Source organism: Lepus europaeus, chromosome 2 (assembly GCF_033115175.1).
Source record: "Lepus europaeus isolate LE1 chromosome 2, mLepTim1.pri, whole genome shotgun sequence".
In the NCBI taxonomy this organism is placed as follows: Eukaryota; Metazoa; Chordata; class Mammalia; order Lagomorpha; family Leporidae; genus Lepus; species Lepus europaeus.
In genome coordinates, this window is record NC_084828.1 from 174,469,733 (window position 1) to 174,489,547 (window position 19,815).

Genomic DNA, 19,815 nt, shown 5'->3' on the forward strand with positions numbered 1-19,815 from the left:
CTCCAGAACTGACAGGTCTGTGTCTGTGCTTCCTGGAACACCGGGTCTACGGCCTTCTGTTACGACCGCACGCTGCCCTGGGGGTGCCTTTCCCCTGCCCAGTTCCTGGGATGGACACCTGCAAACCTCCTTGGCTGATTTTTCTTTATTCCATCTTTTTCCTCTTAAACAGGCACTGGTAGTAAATGGACAGGCTCAACAGTGTTCTGTAGCTGGAATATGTCACGCTTGGCTAGTGTCCTGCTTATTATTATTTTTTTTAATATTTATTTATTTGAAAGACAGAGTCACACAGAGAGAGAAGGAGAGGGAGAAAGGGAGAGAGGGGGAGAGAGAGAGCGAGAGAGAGAGGTCTTCCATCCGCTGGTTTACTCCCCAAATGGCCACAACAGCCAGAGCTGCACCGATCCAAAGCCAGGAGCTGGGAACTTCTTCCTGGTATTCTACACAGGTGCAGGGACAGGCAGAGTTAGACAGTGAAGGGGACAGAGAGAAAGGTCTTCCTTCCATTGGTTCACCCCCTAAATGAGCGCTACGGCCAGTGCACTGCACCGATCCAAAGCCAGAAGCCAGGTGCTTCCTCCTGGTCTCCCATGCGGGTGCAGGGCCCAAGCACTTGGACCATCCTCCACAGCCCTCCCGGGCCACAGCAGAGAGCTGGACTGGAAGAGGGGCAACCAGGACAGAACCAGCACCCCGACCAGGACTAGAACCCAGGGTGCCGGCGCCGCAGGCGGAGGATTAGCCTAGTGAGCCACGGCGCTGGCCCTGAGCTCTGTTTTCTGACTCTGAGCATTGCCCTTCTGAGATTTTCTACAGTCTTTTTTTTTTTTTTTTTAACATTTATTTATTTATTTGAAAGTCAGAGTTACATGGGGGGGGGGGGTCTTCCATCCGCTGGTTCCCTCCCCAGTTGGCTGCAACGGCTGGAGCTGAGCTGATCCAAAGTTAGGAGCCAGGGGCTTCTGGGTCTCCCACGAGGGATGCCGGTGCTGCAGGCCAGGGCGTTAACCCGCTGCACCACGGTGCCAGCCCATCTCTACAGTCTTTTAGAATCTTCTCTTTCTCCTTGGGGTTCTGAAGTGTCTCAGTGGGCGTAGGTGTAGACCTTCCTCGGCTGAGGCCTCACGTCCCTTCCTCTGTAGACACCGGATTCTCTTGAGCTGGGGGCAACGTGTCACATCGTCCCTTTGATTGCTTCTTCCCACTTCTCTGTTGGTTCAACAGGAATCTACGGGACTGGAGGTTTTCCGAGGGGAGCAGTCTTGTTCCCCCAGGGAACACCTGAAAATGCAGAGATTTTTGGCTGTCGCACTGGGGAGGGTTAGGGGCGTCTCCAGGGGTGCTGCCTCTGCCCCGAGACTTGCCTCTCCCGCCCAAGGTGCCAGGAGTGCCGAGGGCGAGAGAACCGGTATTCACCAGACAAGGGCTTCTGGTCCCAGTTTCCCTGTTCTTTTAATTGCACAACTTGCCGCTGTCACGTCCATGTTGTTAGTGGCCGTGTTTCTTATCATCTGTCATCCTTAATTCGAATGTGAGCAGGACTCTCACCTCGCTTGTTAGGCCACCTGTTCCCGGGACCGCGACCACACCTGGGGTTTTAGTTGCGCGCCCTGAATGTTTGTCGGATGAAGAGACGCCAACTGGACGGATGCATTTGGTGCCTTCTACTTTATTCCTCCTCTTTGCCATCACTAGGTTACAGGGGGTCCCCGGCTTATGTCTTCCATCATTAAATCAGACTTTGCTAAGGTTAGCCCTTCCATTTAGCGTTCTTATGTTGAGGCCACCTGTGCTGTTTTGATTTCTAGAACTCTTTGTTGTCTCTTGGTTCTTTTTCATAGTGGTTTACTATTTTATGGACACTACAAGAGTATTTCCAAAAATTCATGGGAAATGGAATTAAAAAATAAATGTATTTTGGTGCAAAAAATTCGTTAAATCCATGTTTTTTTATAATTATACATTTTGTATGAAATTTTTCTTTTTTAATATTAAGATTTATTTTCATTTTACTTGGAAGGCAAAGAGACAGGGAAAGACAGAGAAAGAGCTTCCATCTGCTGGTTCATTCCCCGCCTGCCTGCAACACCAGGGCGGAGCCGGGCTAAAACCGGGAGACGGGCCTCAGTCCAGGTCTCCCGCGTGGGGGACGGGGCCCAGGCACTTGAGCCACGCCTCCTGCTGCCTCCAAAGATGTGCATTTGTAGGCGGCTGGATCAGAAGTGGAGCAGCCGGGACTCAAACTGGCGCCCGTGTGGGATGCCGGCATCCCGAGTGGTGACGTGGGCACCTCTGCCAGACGCCTGTCCCTTCCAAGAACCCTGAAGATCTCTTCAGATGTACCTGGAGATGCGGACTGGAGCTGGCTTCAAGTTGCTCCTCTGTTCCCTGAGTTGCCTCTTGGTTCCCTGCGTGATCCTTCCCTTTCGTGCTGAGTTCGGCTGTGGGTTCCTGGGGCTGCGGAGTTGCTGCCTCTAATGCTGTGGGAAGCAAGCGCAGGTTTCCCTTCTGGGCGAGGCCTCCTGCCCAGCAGACCGCCCCGTCCCTGCTGGAGAGGCCGTGTGGAGTGAGGAGTGTGGCAGCCTGGGGCTCTGAGCGCTGGCTGTGCTGCTCACCCAGGTCTTCCCCGAAGGCTGCAGGCGCCAAGGTGAGCGGGGTGATTCCGGGTGGAAGCCGAATCCAGCCTCCTGCTGATGACGGAGCTGCTTTCCACGGCTGTCTCCAAGTCTGCGTTCTGTGCTGCTTCACGCCCCCCTGCGCGCCCTCAGCCCCCAAGGCTCCGTCCCCAGGGAGCGGCCAGGCTCCGCCTGGACAGCCGTATCACTGAGGTCAGGTGCCGCGGCTGCTCAGCGTGAGGAGCTGGCAGCTGGACCCGGGCCTCCCGCTTTCTCCAGAGCAGCGGTTTCCCACGCCACAGCCAATACTTAGCGCTCACTCCCTTTAACTCTGTCGCCGGGGCTGGCATTGTAGCACAGCTGGGTAGGCTGCGAGTGTGACGCCCATACCCACAGCCCGTATCAGAGCTCAAGTCCCGGCCAAAACACCCGGGAAAGCTGCAGCGGACGGCGCAGGAACGTGGGCCCCTGACACCGACGTGGGAGACCCGGATGGCCTGGCCCAGCCCTGGCCTTTGCAGCCAGTCGGGGAGTGACCCAGCAGATGGAAGATCTCTCTCTCCCTCTTTCTCTCTTTATAACTCTACCTTTCAAGTAAAGAAGTAAATGAAAAAAGCAATAATGAGCAGACTGCTCTGTGACCTTGACTTCTTCCTCTGTCCTTGGCTGTTTCTATCCGGTTTCCCTGTTGAGTTTCTTTCTTACTGAGCTGCTGCAGTTTCTTACATACTTTGAGGATTTTGTCCTTGGCGGTTTTCTGTGTTGCAAAAGTCTCTCATTTGTCTGTCGATCTCCTAGAGTGTCAGCAATTGAACAGAATTTTGATGAAATTAAGACCCTTAATTTTTTGCCTTACACGTCATGTTTTTAAGAAGGAAAGAGGTTTTTTCCTTACTCTGGTGTCGCAGCAGTGTAGTTTTGCATTTCCTTCTGTTCTGTGCTGGTTTTGCATTCGCTGCCTTGACGCGCAGTCTTGGGGATGGCGAGGGTGGGGATCTGTGCGGTTTCTCCCCCTGCATCCACCTGGTGTTCCCAACGCTGTCCCCTGGGCATTGCTTTCTCCCATCCGTGTCGTGTCCCCTTTTTAGCACTGGTCAAGTTCCTGTCCGTGCAGGCATCTCCCCGCCCCCTTGCCCACTGCCCTGTCTGCTGGTCTGTCCTCGGGACAGACGACGGTTCTGGGGACGGTGGTTCTGCTGTGTAGCTGCGCCGGTTGGCGAGGACTGTGGTGACAGTGCCTCCACTGGAGTGGCTTCAGCAGCAGCGACTTGTCCTCTCCCAGTCCCGCGGGCTGCAGGTCTGAGGCCCTGGTGTGGGGCTGGCTGGCTTCAGGAGCCTCTCCGTGGCTCGCAGGGCCCTCCCGTGTCCCGCCTGTGTCACCGTGCTGGCCTCTCTGCTTGTGAGGCCGTCGGTCTCCACCGTGGTTTACTGTGTGTTCTAATACACACACGCTCGGCCATACCGGGGCTTAGGACTTTGACGTGTGGGTCTGGGTGTGGGGACAGTCCAGCCCAGAGCAGTGTCTTAATGCCAGCACCACAGTCCTCCCCTTCCTTTCTCCTTGAACATTGTCTTAGCTGCGCTCTTTATTTTCCCATAAATAGTTTGCATGCTTACTTAATTTTTCTAAGTTGATAGCTTTGGTCTGCCAATAAGGATGGTTTTATTCTCTTCTCTCTCTCTCTCTCTTTTTTAAGTTTTATTTATTTGAAAGGCAGAGTTATAGAGAGGCAGAGAGAGAGAGAGAGAGAGAGAGAGAGAGAGAGAGGTCTTCCATCCGTTGGTTCACTCCCCAATTGGCCGATCCGAAGCCAGGAGCCAGGAGCTTCTTCCAGGTCTCTCACTTGGGCTCAGGGGCCCAAGGATTTGGGCCATCTTCTGCTGCTTTCCCAGGCCATAGCAGAGAGCTGGATTGGAAGAGGAGCAGCCAGGACTAGAACCGGCGCCCATATGGGATGCCAGCACTGCAGGCCAGGGTGTTAACCCGCTGCGCCACAGCACCGGCCCCATCTGTGTTCACTTTCTAAATGCCTACAATAGCCAGGGCTGGGCCAGGTTGAAGCCAGGAGCCGGGAGCTCCATCCCCACCTCCCGCCCAGGGGACAGAGGCCCAAGCATTTGAACTGTCATTGGCTGCCAGCCGGGGTGCACAGGAGCAGGAAGCTGGGTTGGAGGTGAAGTAGCCAGGACTTGAGCCGGCGCGCTGATACGGCCTGGCGCCTTCACCTGCCACGTTACCTGCGGCCAGTAGTTGTGTTTCTGACTTAACAAAACATGAGGTTTGCAGCGCATTTTGAACATATGGCCTTGATAACTTAAGGGAGTCCCCTCTGTTCCTGGGTTGTCGGGGTCTTTGTTAAGAATAACAACAGGGGCTGGCGCCGTGGCTCACTTGGCTGATCCTCCGCCTGCGGTGCCGGCATCCCATATGGGTGCCGGGTTCTGTCCCGGTTGCTCCTCTTCCAGGCCAGCTCTCTGCTGTGGCCCGGGAGGGCAGTGGAGGATGGCCCAAGTGCTTGGGCCCTGCACCCGCATGGGAGACCAGGAGAAGCACCTGGCTCCTGGCTTCAGATCGGCACAGCGCCGTCTATAGTGGCCATTTGGGGAGTGAGCCAACGGAGGGAAGATCTTTCTCTCTGTCTCTCTCACTGCCTAACTCTGCCTGTCAAATAAATTATATATATATATATATATATATATATATATATATATATATAAAAGAATAACAACAAACAGTCTGGTGGGTGGGTGGTGCCTCAGAAGCAGACCACATGTGACAGGTGACAGGCGTGGCTGCATGTCTGAGGGGGCGATGGCCCCGAGACCGAGGAATGCTGGGAAATGGCCCTGTGTCTGCCCTTGGGGAATGGCCACATCCACTCATCTTTCTCACTTCCCTTGCAGTGCCCAAGACAAAGATTTTGGCCACAGGCGGGGCCTCTCACAACAGAGACCTGCTCCAGGTAGGTGTGATAGCCCCATCTGAGAGGCAGAGGCTCGGCGGGAGGGGTTGCCTCCGTCCCACGCTTCCCACAGTGAGCAGGTTCTGTGCCACGTCCACGGGGTTCTGCTGTTCCCCCACACCCACGGGGTTCTGCTGTTCCCCCCACGTCCACGGGGTTCTGCTCTTCCCCCCACGTCCACGGGGTTCTGCTGTTCCCCCCACGTCCACGGGGGTTCTGCTGTTCCCCCCACACCCACGGGGTTCTGCTGTTCCCCCCACACCCACGGGGTTCTGCTGTTCCCCCCACACCCACGGGGTTCTGCTGTTCCCCCCACGTCCACGGGGTTCTGCTCTTCCCCCCACACCCACGGGGGTTCGGCTGTTCCCCCCACACCCACGGGGTTCTGCTGTTCCCCCCACACCCACGGGGTTCTGCTGTTCCCCCCACACCCACGGGGTTCTGTTCCCCCCACACCCACGGGGTTCTGCTGTTCCCCCACACCCACGGGGTTCTGCTGTTCCCCCCACGTCCACGGGGTTCTGCTCTTCCCCCCACGTCCACGGGGTTCTGCTGTTCCCCCCACGTCCACGGGGTTCTGCTGTTCCCCCCACACCCACGGGGTTCTGCTGTTCCCCCCACACCCACGGGGTTCTGCTGTTCCCCCCACCTCCACGGGGTTCTGCTGTTCCCCCCACCTCCACGGGGTTCTGCTGTTCCCCCCACACCCACGGGGTTCTGCTGTTCCCCCCACCTCCACGGGGTTCTGCTGTTCCCCCCACGTCCACGGGGGTTCTGCTGTTCCCCCCACGTCCACGGGGGTTCTGCTGTTCCCCCCACGTCCACGGGGTTCTGCTGTTCCCCCCACGTCCATGGGGTTTGCTGTTCCCTCCACGTCCACGGGGTTCTGCTGTTCCCCCCACGTCCACGGGGTTCTACTGTTCCCCCCACGCCCACGGGGTTCTGCTGTTCCCCCCACGCCCACGGGGTTCTGCTGTTCCCCCCACGCCCACGGGGTTCTGCTGTTCCCCCCACGCCCACGGGGTTCTGCTGTTCCCCCCACGTCCACGGGGGTTCTGCTGTTCCCCCCACGTCCACGGGGTTCTGCTGTTCCCCCCACGCCCATGGGGTCTGCTGTTCCCCTCACGTCCACGGGGTTCTGCTTGAACAGCCCTCTGGCCTCTGGAGTCAGGTGGAAGCTGCCTGCCTGCCGCACGGCAAACCTGCCGTCGTAGGCCCGCACTCTGGTCTCCTCTGGCTCTGTCCCCCCCGCCCCCATGACTCCACAGTGCCACTGTGGGGTGCACAGGGGGCTGGTGCCAACGATCTAGGTGGGCAATCAGCAGGACCTACAGTGACACCAGCGGTCAGCCAGGCGTCCCTGGGTCTTTTCTAAGTGAGGTCCTCCAGTCACGCAGTTTAGTTTCTGCGTCAAACTGCCAGAGTGCATCATCATTCCTGGGTGGCCGGCCTCTGTCAGCGCCGGAGGTCTGCTCCTGTGGAGGCCGCGCTGGAGGGGTGCCGGGGATGCCGGAGAGCCTGGCACATGCACGCCCACCTGCCCACGTGCTCACCTGCCCACATGCCCCTGTGCCCACCTGCCCACATGCCCCTGTGCCCACATGCCCACCTGCCCCTGTGCCCATGTGCCCACCTGCCCCTGTGCCCACGTGCCCACCTGCCCACGTGCCCTCTGAGCAACCGCCCAGTGCTTGAGAGCCTCCATGTGCCTCCCAGGTGCTCGCGGACGTGTTCGGTGCCCCTGTCTACATCACAGACACGGCCAACTCGGCCTGTGTGGGCTCTGCGTACCGAGCTTTTCACGGTAGGTTGACGGGTGAGGGGCACCTGGATCTGGGGGTGGCTGGGATACTGGCTGGGCTGGGGTGGGAGTCCTGGGGGCTTTCGCTTCATTTGGCTCTCTCCCACCAAGCCAGAACCAACACATGGCCTCTGTCCCTCTGTTCTCTACTTGAAGTGGGGAGAGGGAACCTGGGCCATGGCTGAGCGAGGTCTGGTTAGGGCTAACTCAGTAAGAGGACCCTGGAAGGACTGGGGCATGCTGCCGGCAGGTAGACCACACGTGGCAGGTGACAGGCCTGGCTGTGTGGTCTGAGGGGGCAGGAGAGCTGCAGCGAGCCCAGCGCTGTCGTTTTAGCCAGAGCAGGAGGCTGGGACCAAGCTCACGGCTTCCCACCCGCGCAGGCCAGGACCCTGGACAGCTCCGCGGGGGCCCCCTGCGATGCCCAGTGCGGGCGAGTTGTGGAGGGAGTGCAGGCCTCGGGGTGTCCTGCTGCGGTGCTCAGCCTACCCTGGCCTCTGCCCGCCCAGCACCCCTTCAGCTGTGCCTAGGGCACACGTGTGCCTCCAGGGCGTGTGCTTTGTCTCGCGTAGTTCTGTCCTTTACCCGCTCGCCCTAAACTCTTCAGCTTAGCTATTGAAACGTGTTTCTGTTAATATTGAGAATTAATCAGGGAACAACCCTTTCTCTTAACAATTAACCTCTTACTCCCCCACCCCCACCCACCCACCTCTCCCTGCCTCACGCCACCTCCCATATCAAGATCGCTTGGGAATTCATTTCCACATTAAATTACATTTTATAACATCAGCTCTTATTGGTGCTAACCTCTGAGGTTTTTCTTTTCCTTCTTGTTTAGATTTATTATTTGAAAGGCAGAGTGATAGAGAGAGAGACACTCAGATAGAGAGAAATCTTCCATCCAGTGGCTCATTCCCCAGATAGCTGCAGTGGCGCAGATGGAGCCAGGCTGAAGCCAGGAGCCCAGAACTCTACCTGGATCTTCCCCTTGGGTTCAGGGGCCCACACACTCTGGCTGTCTTCTGTTGCCTTCCCAGGCACAGTAGCTGGATTGGAAGTGAAGGGGCTGGTGCTGTGGTGTAGTGAGTTAAGCTACCACCAGCAATACCAGCATCCCATATGGGTACCAATTTGTGTCCTGGCTGCTCCACTTCTGCTGGAGCTCCCTGCTAGTGGTCTCGAAAAAGCAGTGAAGAGTGGCCCAAGCACACCCACATGGGAGACCTGGAACAGGCTCCTGGCTTCTGGCTTTGGCCTGACTCAGGCCGGGCTGTTGTGGCCATCTGGGGAGTAAACCATTGGATAGAAGATGTCTCTCTCTCTCTCTCTCTCTTTCTCTCTCTCTCTCTCTCTCTTCCTCTCACTGTCTCTGTAGCTGGTTTTGTTGGAATACACAACCCAGATGAGTACTGGAGAAAATCCAATTCAAGAACATTTTATGCGGGCCAGTGTTGTGGTACAAGGGATTAAGTCGGGCCTGCAGTGCCAGCATCCCGTAGCAGAGCGCCGGCTCCAGTCCTGGCTGCTCGGCTTCTGGGAAAGCAGCAGACGATGGCCTTTAAATAGGAACAAGACCACTTCTCTGCCCCAGCGGGTCATCGGTGCCATCTGGGGCTGCGAGTGCTGACACGAAGGGGCCTTTGCCTCCTAGGCCTTGCAGGCGGCACAGACGTGGCCTTTGAAGACGTTGTGAAGCTGGCCCCGAGTCCCAGACTGGCTGCCACCCCGCACCCCGGGGCCTCTCAGGTGAGACACCGGCCGACGTCACCACCCTTGCGTTCTAGGAAGCCAATTCAGTTATTTTTTTCCCCAAGAAGTGAAGTTTTTCTTTGTTATCCACATTGAACTCCATGTGCCCAACTAAAGGGGACATCCTGCTTTTTAAAAACGATCCAGAACAGAGCTCTCCGACGCTGCTGACGTGGCAGCCTGGAGCTGCTAGGTAGCAGGTGCGGCCTCACGGCTCCGAGTTCTCAGGAGCCCCCACAGACTCGGGCACTGGAGCCTGAGACGGGCTGCGTTTCTAGCACTCACCTCCCAGGTCCAGACCCACGGGAGCGGTGCAGTCTCCCTGCCCAGGAAACCGCTGGGGAGGCAGACCCCTCGTGTCGTAGGGGGTTCTCCAGAGTCCGAGGGGTGGGCGAGGACGTGGGGTGCTGTGTGCACCCAAGCTGTGGGAGAAGGGAGGCGGCAGGACTGGGCAGAGGCGAGGCAGGCGGCGAGCTCCCGCGTGACCTCAGCCAGGGTGGGGAAGTGCTTGCCAGCTGCCCTGGGTGGGGCGAGGCAGACTCTGGAACAGGAGTGCCCCACCCCCACCCCGGGCCGTGGACTGAGCCCTGGCAGCACTCCCAGCTTAGTCCTGACGCGGAGTCCGGGTGGCGCCTGCCCCATCCACCACACCCGTCATGCCTCCCTGCAGAAGGTTCTCGCAGTCCTGGCGCGGGGTGCCGGCTGTGCCTTGCCGGGAACCTGCGTGGCTTCGGCGATGCAGGCAGAAGACACGAGACTCCCGGGTCGGACGGAGCCTTTATTACTCGTGCGTCAGGCAGCCTCAGCTTCCCCCAGAGCGACGCACAGTGGTGCCAGGCGGTTCCAGGTGCGGCGCCTGTGTGACAGCCGCGGGGGCCCGAGCTCCAGGAACTCCCAGCTTCATAAAGGGCCGGCAGCAGCCCCGCGCGCTCGGCCCGCTCCCGCGCTGTCCTGCGCACAGTTCTCTGCCTGGGAAGCAGCGCCTGTGCTTCGGCCCTACAGACGCCCCGGCACAGGTGGCCTGAGGCAGCGGCCACCACGCGCTGGGGTGCCGGGGAGAAGGGGCTCCCAGCTGCTCTCAGAGGCGCGCGCTCATGCTTGCCCAGTGACGGCGAGCCAGCCCCACGATGTGACCGAGCTTCTGTGTGTGTCCTTGTGTGTGAGGGGCCACTCTGTGCAGGACCAGGACGGCATTGAGGTAAAGGGTGCTTGGCGTCGGGTTCTGACCCCTGCCCTCCCTCACCCTGTGACCTTCACGTGACCTGAGCAGCACACCTCACACCTGTCTTGCCTACTTTAAAAAATATATATATGTATATACATATATGTATTTGCTTGTTTATTTGAATGGCAGAGTAAAAGGAAGAGAGAGGTCTTCCACTCTCTGCTTTACTCCTCAATTGGCTACAACAGCTGCCCTGGGCCAGGACAGAGGCACTTGGGCCCTCTTCCACTGCTTTCCCAGGCTCATCAGCAGGGAGCTGGATTGGAAGTGGAGCAGCCAGGAGTAAACTGGCGCCCAATGGGATGCCAGTGCTGCAGGCAACGGCTTAGTCCACTGCGGCACAACGCCGGCCCTGGTGGTCTTATTTCTAAACGAGTAAAAAGAGTAAATTAAAATAAACAGATAAAATTTCTGTTCTATTAATTCCAATCTATCCAAAATATTGTCATTTCAAAATGTAACTAATTAGAAAAGTTACTAATGTGATATTTCTCCTCTTTTCTGTATGAAACTCTTGAAATTTGATGTGCATTTTATACTTAGAGTTCTTGGTGTTCTTTCTGTTTTTAAGACTCACTTGTTTGATGTCCCAGGGAGCTGGGTTGGAGGGGGAGCAGCCGGGACTCAGGCGGCACTCTGGGTGGGATGCCGGCACTGGCCGGAGCGGCCAGCCCCTCGGCGTGTGCCCTGCATGCAGAGGTGCGCGTGGCCACGGCCACTGGTCAGATAGTGCCGCTCCGGCTGTGCTCTGGGGTACGGGAGCGCCAGGCCCCTCTGGGAATCACGTCCTCACGTCGCTGTTCAAAAGCAGGGCCAGAGAGAGGTGTTGGGTGGGGGGGGGGGTGTCTGCTCACACACTGCTTCCTCCCTTGGGAGAGAAGCAACAGATCTGGTTCCCCCAGCGCCCTCAAACCCCAGCCCTGCAGACTGGTTCCCCCAGCGCCTCAAACCCCAGCCCGGCAGACTGATTGTCTAAAAGGCTGGGGTGGGGTCTGGCTCCTTCTCCCTCTCCAGGAGGAGGCTGCCTAGCTGGAGGTGGTGGGGGAAGCCTTAGGCAGCTAACGGTGGCCCTGCCTCCCCCGTGGCAGGTGCGCTGTGCAGAGTGTGTCCACCGTCTTCCTGCCTCCCCCGTGGCAGGTGATCTGCGCAGAGTGTGTCCACCGTCTTCCTGCCTCCCCCGTGGCGGGTGCGCTGTGCAGAGTGTGTCCACCATCTTCCTGCCTCCCCCGTGGCGGGTGATCTGCGCAGAGTGTGTCCACCATCTTCCTGCCTCCCCCGTGGCGGGTGCTCTGTGCAGAGTGTGTCCACCGTCTTCCTGCCTCCCCCGTGGCGGGTGCTCTGTGCAGAGTGTGTCCACTGTCTTCCTGCCTCCCCCGTGGCAGGTGCGCTGCGCAGAGTGTGTCCACCGTCTTCCTGCCTCCCCCGTGGCGGGTGCGCTGTGCAGAGTGTGTCCACCGTCTTCCTGCCTCCCCCGTGGCGGGTGCTCTGTGCAGAGTGTGTCCACTGTCTTCCTGCCTCCCCCGTGGTGGGTGCGCTGTGCGGAGTGTGTCCACCGTCTTCCTGCCTCCCCCGTGGCAGGTGCGCTGTGCGGAGTGTGTCCACCGTCTTCCTGCCTCCCCCGTGGCGGGTGCTCTGTGCAGAGTGTGTCCACCGTCTTCCTGCCTCCCCCGTGGCGGGTGCTCTGTGCGGAGTGTGTCCACCGTCTTCCTGCCTCCCCCGTGGCGGGTGATCTGCGCAGAGTGTGTCCACCGTCTTCCTGCCTCCCCCGTGGCGGGTGCTCTGTGCGGAGTGTGTCCACCGTCTTCCTGCCTCCCCCGTGGCGGGTGATCTGCGCAGAGTGTGTCCACCGTCTTCCTGCCTCCCCCGTGGCGGGTGCGCTGTGCGGAGTGTGTCCACCGTCTTCCTGCCTCCCCCGTGGCGGGTGCGCTGTGCGGAGTGTGTCCACCGTCTTCCTGCCTCCCCCGTGGCGGGTGCTCTGCGCAGAGTGTGTCCCACCGTCTTCCTGCCTCCCCCGTGGCGGGTGATCTGCGCAGAGTGTGTCCCACCGTCTTCCTGCCTCCCCCGTGGCGGGTGCGCTGTGCGGAGTGTGTCCACCGTCTTCCTGCCTCCCCCGTGGCGGGTGCTCTGTGCAGAGTGTGTCCACCGTCTTCCTGCCTCCCCCGTGGCGGGTGCTCTGTGCAGAGTGTGTCCACTGTCTTCCTGCCTCCCCCGTGGCGGGTGATCTGCGCAGAGTGTGTCCCACCGTCTTCCTGCCTCCCCCGTGGCAGGTGCGCTGTGCGGAGTGTGTCCACCGTCTTCCTGCCTCCCCCGTGGCAGGTGCTCTGTGCAGAGTGTGTCCACCGTCTTCCTGCCTCCCCCGTGGCGGGTGATCTGCGCAGAGTGTGTCCACCGTCTTCCTGCCTCCCCCGTGGCGGGTGCGCTGTGCAGAGTGTGTCCACCGTCTTCCTGCCTCCCCCGTGGCGGGTGCTCTGTGCGGAGTGTGTCCACCGTCTTCCTGCCTCCCCCGTGGCGGGTGATCTGCGCAGAGTGTGTCCACCGTCTTCCTGCCTCCCCCGTGGCGGGTGCTCTGCGCAGAGTGTGTCCACCGTCTTCCTGCCTCCCCCGTGGCGGGTGATCTGCGCAGAGTGTGTCCCACCGTCTTCCTGCCTCCCCCGTGGCGGGTGCGCTGTGCGGAGTGTGTCCACCGTCTTCCTGCCTCCCCCGTGGCGGGTGCTCTGTGCAGAGTGTGTCCACTGTCTTCCTGCCTCCCCCGTGGCGGGTGATCTGCGCAGAGTGTGTCCCACCGTCTTCCTGCCTCCCCCGTGGCAGGTGCGCTGTGCGGAGTGTGTCCACCGTCTTCCTGCCTCCCCCGTGGCAGGTGCTCTGTGCAGAGTGTGTCCGCCGTCTTCCTGCCTCCCCCGTGGCGGGTGCTCTGTGCAGAGTGTGTCCACTGTCTTCCTGCCTCCCCCGTGGCGGGTGATCTGCGCAGAGTGTGTCCACCGTCTTCCTGCCTCCCCCGTGGCGGGTGATCTGCGCAGAGTGTGTCCACCGTCTTCCTGCCTCCCCCGTGGCGGGTGATCTGCGCAGAGTGTGTCCGCCGTCTTCCTGCCTCCCCCGTGGTGGGTGCGCTGCGCAGAGTGTGTCCCACCGTCTTCCTGCCTCCCCCGTGGCGGGTGCTCTGCGCAGAGTGTGTCCACCGTCTTCCTGCCTCCCCTGTGGCTGAGGTCACTGCTAGCTCAGGGCCCCACGGGTCAGCTGCAGCCGTTTCAGGCTGTGGCCGTCCATGACCCACTTGCAGGCCGGGCCCCGCCTCCTGCCTTCCTGCTGCGGCCCCAGCAGCAGGGCCCCTGAGAACTCGGGCAGGGGTGGTGTGTCCTCTCCTGCTCAGGTGGACAGACAGACCGGACCCCCAGACCCCCGTCCCTGGGTTCTGTAGTGTTCAGTCCAGGCTCGGGCAGCCGTAAGGCCCTCCCTGTGGTCCTCTGTCAGGGCTGCGTCGTCCCCTCAGCCCTCACAGGCGGCACAGATGCCAGCAGGCCCCTTCCCTCTGGCCCGGCCGGCCTGTGGGGCCATCCTGGTCAGCAGGGCTGCCCCCAGGAGTGGGCCCTTGTTCCGGCATGAAAGTGCTGGCTTTGGAGCCAAGTGGGCCGGTGGAGAAGGCGCGGGATGGGCACGCAGTTCCTAGAAGGCCTTCTTGTGGGTCCCTCGGTGTTCGGCGGCGTCTGCCTGTCAGTCGGGGCTCTCCCATTCTCCAGGGCGTGCCATGAGCCTCAGGAGCACTTAGAGCCACAGGCCAACACCAGAGACAGGTGGTGGGCACTGTGAGGTTCTCCTCTTTTCTGGTCCTTCTTCCCTGGTTGGTTTTTGGCCTGGGTGTTTCTTTTCTTTCTTTGTTTCTTTTTCTTTTTCTTTTTTTTTTTTTTTTTTTAGATTTATTTATTTTGAAAGAGTTAGAGAGAGAATCTTCCATCCACTGGTTCACTCTCTAGGTGGCTGCAACGGCCAGGGCTGAGCCATGCTGAAGCCAGGAGCCAGGAGCTTCCTCCGGGTCTCCCACATGGGTGCAGGGGCCCCAGGACTTGGACCATCCTCCACTGCCTTCCCAGGCCATTATCTGAGAGCTGGATAGCATTGACTATTTTGTTTAAAATTCTGGATTACCACCTATCGGTTTTCATTCTTTAAAAACACAGATGCCGGGGATGGCACTGTGGCATAGTGGGTAAAGCCGCCACCTGCAGTGCTGGCATCCCATATGGGTGCCAGTTCAAGTCCCAGCTGCTCCACTTCCGATCCAGCTCTCTGCTGTGGCCTGGGAAAGCCGTGGAAGACTTCTTTCTCTTCTCTGCCTCTGCTTTAAAAATACAAATGCCTGTTACTACTTCTTTTTTTAAAAAGATTATTTATTTGAGAGGCAGAATTACAGAGAGGCAGAGAGAGGTCTTCCATCCGCTGGTTCACTCCCCAAATGGCCTCAATGGCTGGAGCTGGGCTGATCCAAAGCCAGGAGTCAGGAGCTTCTTCCAGGTCTCCCACGTGGGTGCAGGGGCCCAAGGACTTGGGCCATCTTCTACTGCTTTCCCAGGCCATAGCAGGGAGTTGCATCGGAAGTGGAGCAGCCGGGATGTGAACCAGCGCCCATATGGGATGCCAGCCCTGCAGGCGGTGGCTTTACCCGCTATGCCACAGTGCCAGCCCTGCCTATTACTCTTAGTGACTGTGTGATTGCCTGGCTGATGAGCCGTGTTCCCAGAGCGGTTGTTCTAGTCTTTCGGCCAGTAACCCGGTGGGTGCAGGGTTAAAGCGCCCCTCTCCTGTTCCCGGAGTGGCACCTGTGGTTAGCTTCCCAGCAGGGTTTGCTGCAGACCTAGTGCGAGTGTCCTGTCAGCACGTGGCTCAGGTGAAAGTGGCCTCTGCCTGGGACGCTGCCTCTGGCCCGGGAAAGCCGTGAGGACCCAGCGGGCAGCCCGGCTCTTCACCACGCGCTCCCGTGGCGCCAGGTGTGGAAGCCGAGCTGGCTCTCGCACCTGTGCCACTGGCTCCCAGCCCCTTGTACCTGCGCTGCAACCTGGCGGGGGCTGAGGGGGAGGTAGACCCTCCCTGGGGAGCTGCGGGAATGCCGGACAGACTGCGGTCTCCCAGTGACGAGGGGGCGGCAGCCAGTCTGCGGTCGGCGAGCCCTGCAGGGGGCCGGCCCCGAGGTCTCAGAGCCTGAGCAGACCCCTCCGCAGAGTGCCTCAGAAGCAGAATCACGGGGTCCCCAGCTGGGCCCCCGAGCGCCGCGAGGAAGCCCATTTCCAGTTGTAAGTGAGCCTTGGCCACGTGTGCCGTGACGCGGCCACTTCTGTGTACACGCACCAGGGCGTTTTACACGGGTGTGGATTCGATAGCAAAACTCAGTGTTTGCTCCGATGTCCAGGCCCACAAAATCTTACGCTGCAGGTTTGACAGCCACCACTTCCTTTAAAGTCAGAAGAGAGGTGCACGGGACGTTCTGGTTTTAATGGCAAATCGCAGACGATGGACCAGCTCAGCCCCCCGGTCTAAGCGACTCTTTCTGCCCCTCCAGGTCTACGAGGCTCTCCTGCCCCGGTACGCCAAACTTGAACAAAGGATCTTGTCCCAGGCACGGTCTGCAGAGTGAGCTCCCGGGCCCAGGCACCCCCGGCCCCGTCTGCTTGGACCCAGGATCCCACTTGGAGATGTGGCCCCGGGTGGCAGGGCCCCTCGTCCCTGCGCTGCCTGGCTCCGCTTGCCCCTGTGGATTCCAGGCCGCCCGGAGCTGGCCTCGGCGCGTGGTCCTGGAGATGGACAGCTGCCTGTGCCCGAGCCAGGAGAGCGCCCCTCTTCCCTCTCTTGTCCCAGGAAGAACAGAATCTGGGATGGACCCCCTGCGAACTGTGACTTTGGAGCCTCCAGAGGCAGCATTAGAGCTGGGGGAGGGACCACGATCCCCCATCCCCTGCTGACCTCAGCCTGACCCCTTCTCTCGCCCTCACCTTGTCGCCACACCCACCTGTGTAACACCTGCTCCGCCCCAGGCTGCCTGACAGCTGTGTTCCCGGGATCACCTGGGGCCGCTCCCTCCCGGCCCTGTGCCCTTTCTCGGGGAGCATGGCCCAAGTGCTGGAGTTCTCGTTTGGCTTGGACGTCTGTGCTGCTCTGAGAAACGTCTTCTTGCATTTGTAGGGTGCTGAGTCCCTGCCACAGCGCCCCTGTCACCACACAGGGAGACAGCGCCCCTACCACACAGAGGACAGCACCCCTACACCACACAGGCGCTCCTTGGTGGAGACATCTGACATCACTACCAACAGGAAGGACTCACACAGCATTCCAACATGAGCTTTATGGAACAGGGACCAGTGGTGACGCCATGGGTCAAGCCTCCACCAGCAGTGCCAGCATCCCATGTGGGCACCGGTTCAAGTAGCGGCTGCTCCACTTCCAATCCCGCTCCTGCTGATGCACCTGGGAAAGCAGTAGAAGATGCCTTAAGTGCTTGGGCTCTTTCTACCCAGGTGGGAGACCCAGAGGAAGCTCCTGGCTCCTGGCTTTGGCCTGGCCCAGCCCTGGCCATTGTGGCCATTTGGGCCATGAACCAGTGGATGGGAGATAGTTCTGTGTCTCCCCCCTCCCTGTAACTGTGCCTTTCAAATGAATAAATAAAATCTTTAAAGGGACCAGCACCCTGTGTAGCAGGTAAAGCTTTCACTTGTGGTGCCGGCATCCCCTGTGGGCGCCAGTTTGAGTCCCGGCTGCTCCACTTCCGATCCAGCTCTCTGCTGTGGCCCGGGAAACAGTAGAAGATGCCCTAATGCTTGCACCCACATGGGAGACCAGGAGGAAGCTCCTGGCTCCTGGCTTCGGATCGGTCCAGCTCTGGCCTTTGTGGCCATCTGGGGAGAGAACCAGGGATGGAAGACCTCTCTCGCTCTTGCTCTCGCTCTGCCTCTGTAACTCCACCTTTCCAATAAATAAATAAATATTAAAAGAAAATCTTTAAAAAGATAAAGGATTGTGGTTGTGAAGAACACCACAGATCAGAAATTCAAAAACTCAGAATCAAAATGGAACAGCAGTAAGCATACGTGGGACGAGAAGTGACCGAGCCTGGGAAAGATAAAATCACAGACAGGAGACTAAGCATACGCAGGTGAACAGAGACACGGCTGCAGTTCTGCCACGGCGCCGCGGACGTGGGGTAGAGTGAGACACAGGCCAGAAAGCACAGGGCAAGGAGGGCGGGGAAGAGACGCCGCGGAAAAGCTGGAGCTCTCGCAGACAAGACTAAGGAGCAGAGTTAATATCTAGGACTCTCCCCAGGGGCCGGCGCTGCGGTGTAGTGGGTGGAGGCGTCACTCGCGCTGCTGCCATCCCATATGGCTGCCGGTTCAAGACCCGGCTGCTCCACTTCCAACCCAGCTCCCTGCTAATGCACCTGGGAAAGCAGCAGGAGATGGCCAAGTGCTTGGGTTCCTGACACCCTTGTGGGAGACCCAGATGAAGCCCCTGGCTCCTGGCTTCCGCCTGGCCCAGGCCTGGCTGTTGTGGCCCTCTGGAAAGTGAACCAGTGGATGGAAGATTCTCTCTCTAACTCTGACTTTCAAATAAATAAATACATCTCTTTTTTTGTTTTTAAAGAAAAGGAGAATTAACAGCATAAAATGTATACTCTCATAGGTAATAGGATAGAACAAATAGCGTTACCACTGGGATAGAAGTGCAGGAGCAGGCGGAGCAGGTGACGCCACCACTTGGCGACCTCATCCCGTAGCCGAGTATCTGGGTTCAGCCCCAGCCCCTCCATTTCTTACCTAGCTTCTGGCAAGTGCCTTCTGGGAGACAGCAAGTGGTGCCCCAAGTGCTTGGTCCCCTGCCATCCACGTAGGAGACCCAGATGGAGTTCCTGGTTCCTGACTTCAGCCTGGCCCAGCCCTGGCTGTTGTGGGCATGTGGGGAACAAATAAGCGGATTGGAGATTTCTCTCTCTCTCTCTCTCTCTCTCTCTCCCTTTGAAGTAGATGAAAATAAATAAATAAACATTCAAAAATGAACATGTCTCCCACGGCTCACACAACAGTAAGGGCAATCCATCCCGTAACGGAAACCACGCGGTGAATGGAGCGTCAGACCCAGTAAGTAGTCAATCCGGACGTCTAGGTCAATGTGAGGACTTAATTCAGAGGCTCACGGACCAGCACCTCACTGTCTGTTGTTTATGAGAGACCAAAATAAGTGAGTCAGAAGGGCTGGAAAGTCAAGTGTGGCAGCCCACGTGGGCACCCGTTCCAGTCCCGGCTGCTCCACTGCTAATCCCGCTCCCTGCTGTGGCCTGGGAAAGCAGCGGAAGGTGGCCCAAGGGCTTGGGCCCCTGCTCCTGTGTGGGTGACCCAGAAGAAGCTCTTGGCTCTGGCTCTGGTCTTGTCCAGCTCTGGCTGTCGTGGCCATCTGGGGAGTGAACCAGTGGGTAGAAGATCTCTCTAACTCTGCCTTTCGAATGAGTAATTAATAAATAAATGAAGCGTGTGCATGCAACTGGGGTTGCTTTCGCTTTGCTCTCTGACCTTGTCATGACAATCTTGTCCCTGGGCTGGTGCTGGCCCAACAGGTTAAGCTACAGCGTGGGACGCCCACATTCCATATTGGAGTGCCAGTTCCAGCCCCAGCACTCTGATCCACTTCCTGCCACGAGCCTGGGAAGGTGGCGCGTGATGGCAGAAGTCTGCGGGTCCCTCCACCCATCTGGGAGACCTGGATGGAGTGCTGTGCTCCTGGCGTCAGCCTGGCCCAGCCCCAGCTGTTGTGGGCATTTGGGTGAGGAAACCATTAGAAGAGGCTGAGAGGACGCACGGGAACTTGGAGGAGACTGGGAACGGGCAGCCCTGCCGCGCCTGTGGTCCTCGGCAGACAGCAAATGTGTCTAAGGGGCTGTGGGCCTGAGAGGAGAAACTGCTGGGTAGAGAGTTGGGGTGCTAACCCTCGCGGGGGAGAACCCCAACGTGTTGCAGGTGGAATTCAGAGGGATGATAAAAGAGCTAGACTGGAAAAAAAACTTTCACATGTCCGTCCATTCAAGCCGGGCAGAGACCGAGTGAATGGTGACAGTCAAGGCGGTTCCTAGCAGCTCATTAAGAGCCTCCCAGGAACCCGCAGCGTGTGCCCCAGGAGCCACACACACCCCGAGTGTCAGCGATGAACCCAGAGCCGGAGGCCACAGCATCTCGGAAGTAACCGAGTGTGACTTGTGCAGATCCCAGGGAGACACACAAGCACGTTTTCAGGGGAGTGAATCCTTGCAGCGGGGCTCTGGATGGGACCCAGCCCTGGCCAGCCTCCTGACCGCAGCCTTGTGGGAGATCCCACAGCAGAGGGCCCCGCTCAGCTGTGCAACACTAGAGACCCGGTCCCCGCGTCCGGCAGAGCGGAGCCCAGCGCAGCAGGTTCCCCACCTGCTGAGCCCCTCCGAGTGGAGTTTAC

General features: G+C 59.0%; 1 protein-coding gene across 6 annotated transcripts in view; it reads left to right on the forward strand.

The window, feature by feature from the left end:
- XYLB (xylulokinase) overlaps nt 1-17,802 on the forward strand; it is a 45,661-nt gene extending 27,859 nt beyond the window's left edge. For 2 of the 6 annotated variants that reach the window (XM_062216262.1, XM_062216282.1), the window contains 4 exons: nt 5,523-5,581; nt 7,298-7,385; nt 9,034-9,128; nt 9,802-10,895. In XM_062216262.1, the coding sequence (XP_062072246.1) occupies nt 5,523-5,581; nt 7,298-7,385; nt 9,034-9,128; nt 9,802-10,392 (833 nt within the window). In that variant the 3' untranslated portion in view covers nt 10,393-10,895. Of the gene's footprint in view, nt 1-5,522; nt 5,582-7,297; nt 7,386-9,033; nt 9,129-9,801; nt 10,896-15,904 lie in introns of those variants that run through there. The other 4 variants (XM_062216251.1, XM_062216272.1, XM_062216290.1 and 1 more) reach the window with 3 other exon arrangements.
- The last annotated feature ends 2,013 nt before the right edge of the window (nt 17,803-19,815 follow it).